We start from the raw sequence: 12,196 nt of genomic DNA, 5'->3' as shown, positions 1-12,196 counted from the left end.
ATCTATATTATGTGTGCGTGTGTGTGTCCATCCCTCATTAGACATGTCTGACACACGGTCTAGGACTAGGTGACAGAACTACCTTTATTGCAGAGCTTGTGCGTGCGTCCGTGTGTGTGTGCGTGTGTGCGTGCAAGTCATCACTATGGGGTGGATACCTTGTATGTCCAACATCTTTACATTTCAACAAATCTTTTGAAAAATCCCCAAAAAGAATAGCAGATACAAAGCTCACAATGTGTCGCATGATCGCTTGTAGGCCGGCTATTTTCATTATACTTTTGTGCGACACTCTTATGCAAGCAAAGCAAGGAGTTCATTTCGTTTAAATTATGGAGATACAAGGTCTTTTCGCCTGGCTTAAGGTCACGTCGGCTGATTTGTGTGTGTTCCCCACCGGTGCCTTTCATTAGGGCTGTGTTGCACCCCTGGGAACACATCTTAATATATGAAAACAACAAAGTATAGGGGCCAGATTTATAGAGCAGCATGGAGCATATATATTGTTTAGTCCGGGTTAGTGCTCGCCAAAGAGAACCTCATTATATCGTGTGTGTGTGTGTGTGTGTGTGTGCGTGTGCGTGTGCGTGTGTGTGTGTGTGTGTGTGTGTGTGTGTGTGTGTGTGTGTGTGTGTGTGTATGCGTGCTATATATATTATACTTGTGATGACCAAATGCTCCCACAAGTATAGCATATTTTCATAGATGTAGTTTCTTGTTTCTTGTTAAAGCCAAACAGTGGCTGCTACCTCCATTGGTTATTGAATCCTGGAGAATAAGCATGTTGAATGCCAGTAATGATTTACATTTGGCCAGCCCTTGGCTTCCATGTAGAGAGGACCATTCTATTCCAGTGATGGATTGTCCCCATGCGCTCTTGAGGCTCTTAACTTGTTGGCTCTGGTGAGAACATTGCCTTGACTGATGTTTACTCTATTTACCCTGGCCTTGGGTGAGGGCCAACTATTAGATTCTCTCCCAACAACTGCTTGTGACCGCCGTGGGAGATCTGGGGGTGAACTCGGTCAAAATCCTCAGTACAGCTCTATTGAGAAGCGTCTCTGCTGGAGACCACGAATTTCAACTTCCAAAAAAGCAGTGTTTGTAACACTAACCCATGAAGACACATAATGTGTGAACAGAAGTTATAGTTCGCCTTTTGGCTGTTGTGTTATATGTAGGGTTAGTGCTTTTTGTGTGGTTAAAACAAAAGGTTTTTTTGTTAAAAGGTTATCACTATATTCTGATAGTAATCATTGCTATAGACTCTAGCAGTCAGAATCAGTATATAGTACACAAACACTCAATAGTACACAGTGTTTGTTCAATAACATGGGACTCCCTGTCTCTCCAGCTCTTTAATAAACAGAAAATACATTTTCAGGTAGATATCATCACATCAGGAGAAAGTAGCCATTTATCAGCTTAATTTTTTATAGCCTTCCAGTTCCAATTTTGTCTGCTCATGTCTTACAATTTCACTTGTTTAATATGTATCCTGATTCATGACCGAGTTCTCTATCCTGATTGGATTCAAATCGATATCCCGACCTGCATTTTCTGTATAATAAAAAGCTTGGGAGCCACAAGAGTGTTTGTTCAGTAACAGGAGTCTCTCCTGTTACTGAACAAACACTAGTCTATGGCAATGAGTAGTATCACAATATAGACTCTTATTTTAACCAAAGAACATCACTTACCCTACCTTTAACCCATTTAGACCGTATGACGTGTGGAGCTGTCCTAGCTAATCCAACCGATGGATTGCGAGGATGTGTACACACCTCCTAGCGCATTTTCATTGATATCAAACTAAAGAAAAATATTCAGATTATTATTTTTATTTTTTTGGGGGGTATTGGCCTCTCCTTCTGCACCATACTCCTTGCTATGCGCGCTGCCGTTCACGTCCCTGTTTACCGCTCAGAAAGAAAGGCTCGTATCCGTGGTTTTGACCAGATAGATATACTAAGCTCATCATTTCTGACATCAACAGAAATGATGCCTTCAAAATATGAATGATTATCCAGTGACTTTATCGTAATCATAGTGAGGTAAGCAAGCAACGTTATTTCTCCCGGTTTTTGTACGGAACGGAAGGGGGGCACCCCATGCCGCTGATTGTGTTAAGCGGCAGAGGCTCAGGGCGGCAGAGGCTCAGGAGGTGGAGCGAACCGGAAGGTTCCCAGTTTGATCCTACATATATGAATGTGGTGGACCTTGGCACAAAAACATTTGAGAACCACTGCTCAATATACACGCTCCACCAGGCCTGTATACTCCCACGTGTAGACACCGCCGGCGCTGAGAGGATCGTGTGTTTTTTTTAATTTCTCCATCACATTCCACACCACGACGCAGCAGCTGCTCCATCTGTGAGACAAGCCGGGAGAGAGAGATACAGCCTGGGAGGCACTCTGCATGGTGTCCTGGATTACCCGCCACAACGACATAACCAGTACATCACACAGACACAGTGTGTCTCAGAGGCAAGTGGTGAGTAATGCTATAGGACCCCCCCTGGTCCCCCTCTCCTCCTGAGTCATCTCTCCTGAGTCATCACGCCGCATAAGTGGCGTTGCCTGCAGCTCAGCATTGGTAGGTGGCACTGGCGGCACATCACCTCAACAACGGCGAAACGAAAAGGGAATATGCATATGAGGATACAACCTCCCACGCCGGCAATGTCACCACCTGCCCCTCATCCAGACCACCCTCAGTAGGCTGGCCTCTTCGACCTATAGGACCATGTGGGCATGGCTACACGACACCGAGTTGGACCTCTGATGTTACACGAAAGAAGGCTCTATATGCACAGCAGCAGCCATATTGGAAATAAATTGAGCCCTCTTCCTTACTTACTTCACAGGTTTTACCAACAATACTAATGAAGGTTCCGTTGCATTCTGGTCAAACAAGAGTCAGAGTGCTGATATTGTGCATGTACAGTAGACTCACTGGGAAAAGAACTCTGCTACACCTGTGTGTTTACAAATTGGCGTCCAGCCATGATTCCGTGGGGGTACCCTTACGCTTACGGGTATGTAACTCTGAGAGTGTACAAGTTGAACATGTGTACTGTACACACACTGAGTCATTGAGATTAAAAAGGTTTGAGAACTACTGTGCCTACACAAAATGCAACAGAGCCTTCATTAGAATCATTGGTAACAACTGTGAAGGAAGTGAGGAGGAGGCTCAATGTCTGTGCTATTGTGGTGGTGTATCTAGTAGAGGCAGCATTTACCAAACCTTTTAGCTCAAGACCCAGAAAATACATTAGAAGTTTTGCTTTCCGCCGCGTTGAGCATGTAGCTATTTTCACTATACTTCTTGTTTTCTAATTGGAATTTCTTCGATTTTTCATTGATTTATTCATGAAATTACTGATAAAAATCATTGAATTTGTTTCGAATTCATGAAAATATTTGCTTTGTTTAAAGCAGTGGTTTATTGTAGCAGTGGTTCTTAATGTGGGCCCTGGGGACCCCCAGGGGTCCTTGAGGAGTTATGGGTCTGTAACTCTGATTTAAATTCACACTGAGGATTTTAAAACAGTCAAATGGGGATCTGTGACCTACTGCCATATCGTCTCTGTCGGGTGGAAACCTCACATGTCAAACTCACTTCAATTTTCACCACTTCAATTTTTGTAATCTTCGGCGACACCATCACATCACCAACTCAACTACTGCTCCACAGGTCTGCATTACACCTTGAGTTACCAGTAAACTGGGTAATATTTGGCTCTGCAATGTGGGAGGCACTGTTGCGTAAAAACGTTTAAAAAAACATTTTGGCCAAAAGGTGTATTTTAGACGTGAGGTCGGGGGCTCAGAGTGTTCCCACTAGGGAAAGTAGGCTTTCAACTCCACAAAACCGCTCGACCAGCTGTGTGTGATGCGTGTGATGCATGCGCAGAGGCTTGAAACAAAGTCACATAGCGTTAAGGAGAAGTCCTTCTAACGCTGTGGATCAGGGCTAGAAACGAAGGCTCTACATCTACGCCATCTCGGTAGGGGCTCCTCATTGGCAGGTGAGCCAGCAGGATTCAACAGCAGACAACAGAAATGTGTGTGGGGAGAAATCAATTAACAACCAAATTGGGGGAAAAAAAGGATGTTCAAAAGAATTGGCTACAAGAGGGTTATTATAATCTAGGATAGATAAGGGAGCTCTTGTTTTATGTTCTGATGAAGGCTCATAGCCTAAACGTGTAGCCTAAGCATTCGTTTTTGTTGGTGTGTGCCAATAAAAAAGTGGAAATGTGAGTACTTTGTCCATTTATTTAAATGTTGGATGTGCTACCTTTTTGGGATCTTTTTCAATTCCTTCCTTTAAGCACTTTTTTTGGTGCACTTATGTCATATGTTTAGTATTGTAAAATTGTAATGTATTTTTTTTGTGTACAACTTGCATGTATGTGTGCACACAATTTGTCCTACACAAACCTCACAGGTGTGTGTGTGTGTGTGTGTGTGTGTGTGTGTGTGTGTGTGTGTGTGTGTGTGTGTGTGTGTGTGTGTGTGTGTGTGTGTGTGTGTGTGTGTGTGTGTGTGTGTGTGTGCGTGTGCGAGCGCATGTTCACTCTTGCATCATACCAGAGTGAAATAACAAATGACAGTCAGGAAAGTTTGATCCGTGCACAAAATCATTACATTTCTATTTGTCTCATTAATTTCACTTCATCCACAGCAGTAAGCAGCCATGCACAGTGTAGTGCCTCAGTAATCTGGGATCGAAGGTAAACCGAGATACAGACGTTTCTGTTGTCAGAACTCTGTGATTTCTCCCCCTGAGTCGGGGATAAAAAGAAAAGTCCTCGCGGCAGGATAACAACAGGGTGACAAACATTTTCTCCTAATTACCTGCATAATCCTGCATGGCTGTCTGTGCTAATTGAAGTTCTTTTGCACCCTAATTAACATCAGATTAGTCTTGTCAGATGGACGTGGAAGGATTTAAACGCTGAGTTGCTAAATCCAGATTTAAGGCCTACTGTGTATAGCAGCGAGGAAGACGCTCTCTCTCTCTCTCTCTCTCTCTCTCTCTCTCTCCCCATTTCTTTAATAGCCAACATATACATGGATAAAATGGGGTTTACTCCTCTGGAAAACGGTGAGTCAGTTGAAAGAGTATTTAGATATTTGATATAAATGTTATCACACTCATCACCCCCTTCCTTTATAAACCGTCCATGGTTCTAGTAACTGATATTTTCCTAATGTGTGAGGGACTGTTTTTACAATAAAAAATAAAAATAAGGACGCTCTACCGCTGACGGAAAATGCACTCACTGTCCCTCTCTCAGTGCCTGTACCCTTCAACAACAATGATGACTATAGCACTGTATTTCCCTGCTAATTACATGAAGGTATTGCTGAACAAGCACCCGATTTTGCTGTTCAAGGCTTGTTAATGGGTTTGTCCGTGCGCCAACCACTTCCCAGTGAACTTAGAGCTAAGAAAGCTGAACGCATCAATTCTCAGATCGCTGCACTGGCTTCGCAGTGTCACAGAACAGTGATTTTTTTTATTTTGTTTATTTCTATAGTCTGTGATCATCTTTAAATCAGTTTAGTTATTATGCCAGTAGTTGGAGCAAACTTCCAGTGCGATCTTTTATTTTATGTTACAACCTTCTGAAAAACCTCATGTTTCTATGTCAGTGGTTATCAAACATTTTCATGTCAATGACCCCCAGAATTATATGTAATTCGCCACCGACCCCCATCTGAAAATATGTTGAAAGCAGAAGCAAAGATTTGAGTTAAAAACGTTCGCTCTGAAAGAATATATATTCAAAGATTTGCACTATATTTTCACGATTTCTCAAAAATAGCAGACCTACAAGCTTGAAGATCTTCTATTTTTCAATAGCTAAAGTATAACATAATGCTTAAAATACCAAAAGGGTTTCCCGCCCAAAAATGGGTTAAAATGCCAGGGATGGCTCCAGGGACGGCTTTAGCCCCCTATGGCCCTCCTCCCCACGAACCCAATTGGACTGACTTTTATGTGATTCTTTAGCCCCTGCTCTAAATAGCCAGCCCCCCCTCAGTCCCCCAGCCCCCCACAGTCCCCCCTCCAGTCATAATCTTCGGGAGCCGTCGCTGCGTGGCGCGGCCGGTATAGCGCTGTCACCTCGGGACGTCGTTACAGTGTGAAGTGTGCAGAGGTCAGAGGCCACCATCAGCACCCTGAACCATACTGCCCCCAAAAACCAACATCTTGAGAGATCAATAGCACTGTTGAATAGTAGTACTGTATCTATATTGCACTTTTGGATGCATCAGCACTTTTTATAAATGCCATGTTATCGTGTTAAAAAATCTGGTTATTGGTCTAATACACAGATTTAAAAAAGGGCTAAAACACAGGCAACAATACCATCTAAGCCTTAGATGGTATTTTTGCCTGTGTTTTAGCCTTTTTTTAAAGGCTTTTGCCTTAGATTCTAAAAAATAACGGTCTATATCAGGGATGTCAAACTGGTGATCCGCGGGCCGCATGCGCCTCGCGACGTCGTCTTCTGCGGCCCGCCTGCCTCAAGCAAAAAAAAAAGACAAAATATAGGCTAATAAGTAAGGCTGCATGATATATCGAACATGTACCTTCATCAGAGTGGAGAATATAAGTATAAATCAAGTTGAGCAAAGACACTCTTCTCTGCCCCTCTCTCTAACAGACACAGTTAACGATCGCTTGTCAAGTGCAGGTGTAGAGTAGAGTGTAGACTATTGAACTGAACATGTTCTCTTTATATCAAGTACTTCATACCAGCCCCTTATGAAACTACTTCTCCCCAAATCCAAATGGATTTCATTTTCCATCCTGAATGGCAGTAACTAGCATACAATGAGAACTGAGAAGATCTCCACAAAGGTTTACTCATCAAAACTGACCATCAAAGCATGCACTCAACATATAATGGTTATGTGACCATGGCATGAGCATAATATAACATCTTATAAGTTTTATCTGATATTGATTAATATGGGGGGTGGGTTCAATTAATCGATTAATCGGCAGAGCTGTCGACTATTCGATTTGGCTGATGGTCACTTTGTGGCATCCCTACAAGTTACAACAAGTGAGTAAGTGACTATCTCTCTTCTATACTGGTGTGTGGCGTCTCTTGCGTGATATGATGGAAGTGGAACGGTGCCAGTAGCCCGTGCACATTATAGGGACAAAGGAAATCATGGAATGGTTTGAACTAAGAAAATGAAAAAATAAGGCATTTTCCCACATTCCAGTTTTCTGACTTTTTATTTGGCTGGGTCTGAGCACTATGTGTGTGGCTTGCTGGCTGGCTCTGAGCATACATAGATAGATAGATAGATAGATAGATAGATAGATAGATAGATAGATAGATAGATAGATATTATAGCAGTGACTGACTGAGACATCGAGCGTGCGTCCGCAACTGGTTGTGGCCCCCATCAAGTGACCTTTTGACCAATGCGGCCCTCGCCCCAAGTTGAGTTCGACACCCCTGGTCTATATAGTCTCCTTTCAAAAGCCCCAACAGACCGGTGATCGGGCAGGGCATTCCACAGCCGAGGAGCGGCTGCCCCCATGTTGCGGAGATTCGTCATTTTGATTTTTGAGTGAGTTTTGGAGTGAGTTAGCAGAGCGGAGGGAACAGGTTGGGGATTTGATGAGCTCTTGCTGTGGATGCACTGATGCGTGAGGAGGGAGACCGTACTCTATTGTGAAGGAGACTGGAAGCTGCAGTGTATGGAGTATGGTTGGGTGTGATGTGTTCACATCAGGATTCTAGCAGCACTGTTCTGAATGTACTGGAGCTTCTGGAGGCTCTTGCTAGAGATCCCGATGAGAAGTGCATTGTTGCAGTAGTCGAGCCTTGAGGGGACGAAGGCGTGAAACACTTTTTTTGGCATCTGGCAGGGTGAGTGTGGGACGGAAACTGACTATGTTCCCGAGGTGGAAGAAGTTTTGCTCTATAGGTTGCGTGTTTAATGTGGGAATCAAAAGTCACGTGGTGGTCCATTCTTACCAGGCTGGTGAATATAGTGACTACAGGTGAAATACATCTGTATGCCTAGACTCCTAGAGTGTCTATTGTGGAAGTGTCAGTAAAACGGACTCTTGACTCTGATGTGTGTATTTCTTCCTCAGCCACAAAGTGGATCTTCCACACGTGCGGGGCGGTCGGTCCGGAGGGTCCCACGCCGTCCCAGTGCAGCAACTCCTACCGCAGCAAGAATGTCAACGTGACGGTGGGCACCAGAGGACCCCTCAAAGGCATCCAGGTGTGGAGGGTTCCAGAGACAGCCATCTACAGGTAACAATAGCTTTGCAGTTGAAATTGCAGATAACCTCACAACGCATCATGTTGCAATGCATTGTGAGCTTTATAGAAAGTACCGAAGGCCCAAGATTAGAATTTAGGCATTTAGCAGACGCTCTTAATCCACAGCGATATACAGTAAGCAAGAATAACACATGGTAATACATCAAATACATAGAAATAGTCATCAATGATTGTAAGCAAGCTAAGAACCTAGAATATCTGTACAATGAAACTATGAGTAAACACTATAGAGCGCTATATGTCTACGTAAAGCCGGGATTCGAACTTGGGCCTCCCATGTGAAAGTCCAACATCTTAACCACTAGACCAAAGGGATATCCCTCTGGACCGGGGGAGATATTAGACTTTTGAGGCCATCAGGCATCTACATAAATGCTATCTAAGTTACATAAGTTTAGCCTTTGCTTATGCCTGTAAGGTCGTCGAGATCATTCCCCTCCACTACCCCGTGTCACAGAAGTATTGGAAATCCCATAGGGAAATCATCATAGAGCCATAATCATAATTGAGCCATAATCATCAGAGAGCCATAATCATCAGAGAGCCATAATCATCATAGAGCCATAATCATCAGAGAGCCATAATCATCTCAGAACTGTGTTCCCAAAATAAACAAATCAGCCCCGCCGTTCTGTCAGGTATTTGACTCTGTGTCGTTTATGATATTGAGTTCCATTTGATAAAGGATCTGTGTTTGTAGATTTATTTATTTTATTTCCATACCATTTGGGATAAATTAGTACTTTTTCACCATCCGTCAATAGCTACCCTGTCCATAATGAGCTAAATTAACAGGCTGATTTGGTTTGTTTTTGGAACACAGTTCTTATATGATGCGATCTAAGATGACCCCTATGGAATCTTCCAATGGAAAACATTACTAAATATGACAACAGATGTGCCAATTAATTCTAACAAACAGGACAATGTCAAACTGTCTATCAACATGCTTTCTTGTACATTATAAGTGCCCTGTTCTTAAGCATTCCTAGCACACTAATGAACTGCCACATTCACCGTATAGACATGTAACCATTTTGTATTCCGTGCTATATTCCTATCATATAAAGTAGGATGAAAATAGGTGTATGGGGGGGGGGGGGGGGGTGCAGACCCCTGGCGGACCCCAGATATTGGATTAAATTTGTTACATTGCTTAAATTAACACTCCGGATATCACTGTGTGATGTCCTCCATATAGTCTGTCGGGTGGAAACCTTGTATGTCCAAAACTGTTTCAAAACAGATTCAAATCTATTCTCTTTCTCTCTCTCACCCACATAAACGCCCTGCGGACCTCTGTATGCACGCCATCGATTTCCCTCCCCCTCCTCCTCCTCCTCCTCCTCCTCCTCCAGCAAACAGAGAGTGATATCTAATCAGGGCTCTAGGGTGAAACGGCACAGGGAGCCGGCGTAATGGTAGCTAAATAATGTGACTCATGCTGCCCTCGCCGCAATAACCTCAAATCAAACCACCGCCACAATGTCCATAGCCAGAGCGGCTGTTTGAGGTCACCAAATGGCCCGGCGCAATCAGGCCGGGGTGCGCCGTGTAGCCCGAAGATCAATGGTTTAAATTCCAATTTCTGTGAGAGGTCAAGGCGAGGAGTTCATGAATGATGTTGTCGTAAAATATATATATATATATATATACTGTATATATATATATATATATATATATATATATATATATACAGTATATATATATATATATATATATATATCGGTAGGTTTTGTATTTGTTGAACCAATGAAAGGTATTGACAAGAGCTTGTGACTACATACAGTAACAAGTCCATTGGATCCACTGCGACGCAGGTTCCTTGTTTACCCAATTCCTGAAAAGTAACCGTTTTATTGGAAATACAAGGTTTCCCCACCTGGGCAGCCAGCCACGATGTATGGCCCTCATTTATCAACTGTGCGTACGCCAAAATATGGGTGCACTCCGAAATTTTCGGCATTTACCATTTCCGGCAAAGCTTGAAATTGAACTTGACAAAGTTCAAAACTCACGTCTGGTCGGGAGCTGGCGTACGTTTTGTCCTCACCTGTTTTTCTGTCGTAGAACAACGGAGCAGCATTGTCTGAACTGCTGACACGCTGTCACAGGCATCTAAACATATGTTTTCACTCCTAAAATGTTAATATAAAATGGTATGTGTATGTAAAAGAAAAGGGAGAGATTTCCAACTTTACAAGTAATTAAAATCGCGCAATTAAAAACAATATAACATGTTTACAATGTATTAGTTTGTGCTTAATCAACCAGTGCTTTACTGGCCTTGTTATGCGAGCGCACTTGTGAGATGATTTGGGAGCGCATGCAGTGATGCGGTATATGTGATTATGATATTATAAAAAAAGGCATAAATAGACTGCACGCCTTTATTTCCAAGTGACAATGACAAGCATAGCTTGCCTATTTGCAAGTAGCAGGCTATAGGCGTAAGGGGCTTAATCATTCACCATTTAAATAAGTGCTTTGACAGTTCAGATAAAAGCAAGATAATTTTCGGGGGTCGGGAGGACGGGACCGTGGCGTGCGTCGCCAACACATACCAGCGCAAGCGGCAAGCCTTCATCCATATGTTTATGATTCGTTCATCAATGATCAAATCACTACATAAACGTTGATTATGACTGCCTTGACGACATGATAGCCTATCTCTCATGCAGGCATCACTGAGTCACCCACAGGACTTTAATATCACAGCAGTGCGCAGTCTCAAGCCTTTGCCGTGCACTGCGCACAAATGGGTAAAATGAATATAGGCCAGCCCAAACGTATTCCATTCATGGCGATGCGATGTCGATGTGTCATGTAGGTGCGTGCGTGCGTGGACATGACAGCAAGGCAAGCGAGGTGAGAGGAAAACAGACAGGGTAGGCCTACAACTTTATTTAATTCATGCAGGTGTTCGTTCTTTATTTATTTAACAACACAGTTAGTTGGGCTTGCAAGTTGCGTGTGCGTGCAGCGTGTGTGCATCTGTGTGTGTGTGTGTGTGTGTGTGTATGAGAGAGGGGGGTGAGGCGGGCAGAAAGGCACGGTAACCATGGTTTCCAGATCGTATGAACAGTGGTTCACTCGAGGGCGAGGCTTGATTTCATAGGGCGTGCCAGATTGATTTCAGCCGTCACATTTATTAACGTCAGAACGAAATTAAGGAAGGATCAGCTGTTTGCGATCACTTTATAAATGCCGTGGCGACGTGGGTGTACTACGAAACCTGCACTCGAATCTGTGGCAGATTTTACACTCGATTGATAAATGAGGGCCTATATCTGTGAACACTGCTGCTCGCCTCCTCCCCCCCACCCTGAGACACAAACACAGACAAACACACCCGGCCGGAGAGACGGATACGTGCTTTGCAAGTCCAAAAAGTCATTAGGCAAACAGGCTGAGGTAGCTAACCGGAATGGGCTTGTGTTGTGTTGTTGTGTCTCTTGCCACCACAGAGCTCAACACCAAGTGAAGAGATATCGATGCCCTCCCTGAAAAACAATCAGCCTGCAAACTGTGTGTGTGTGTGTGTGTGTGTGTGTGTGTGTGTGTGTGTGTGTGTGTGTGTGTGTGTGTGTGTGTGTGTGTGCGCGCAAGTGTGTGGATGCATGTGTGTCATTGTGCAGCTAGTTTTGTGTTAATCAACCTGGGCCCGAATCCATTTTAAATCGCGTTCAAATGAATTGGGATTGTGTGCTCAAGGCCATTATATGAGATTTGCAGTCTGAAAATATCAGGACAGGAATACTGATGCACAGCAGGCGTTGGCATGACTTGGTGCGAATTGGACGGTCCTTGTTCCTCCGCCAGGAGTCCAGTAAACCTTCCAGTACACTTTGAGCA

At 43.6% G+C, this 12,196-nt stretch overlaps 1 protein-coding gene across 1 annotated transcript in view; it reads left to right on the top strand.

The window, feature by feature from the left end:
• The window catches only part of LOC310878077 (ALK tyrosine kinase receptor-like), a 147,066-nt gene that overhangs the window by 82,987 nt on the left and 51,883 nt on the right, over positions 1-12,196 (top strand). The window contains exon 8 of the mRNA XM_083792180.1: positions 8,146-8,311. Within this exon, the coding sequence (XP_083648306.1) occupies positions 8,146-8,311 (166 nt within the window). The remainder of the gene's footprint in view (positions 1-8,145; positions 8,312-12,196) is intronic.

This window comes from Protomyctophum parallelum (assembly GCF_964188405.1).
Source record: "Protomyctophum parallelum genome assembly, chromosome: 20".
Classification (NCBI taxonomy): domain Eukaryota; kingdom Metazoa; phylum Chordata; class Actinopteri; order Myctophiformes; family Myctophidae; genus Protomyctophum; species Protomyctophum parallelum.
Note: the sequence above shows the minus strand (reverse complement) of the source record. Positions and strands in the feature narration are given on the sequence as shown.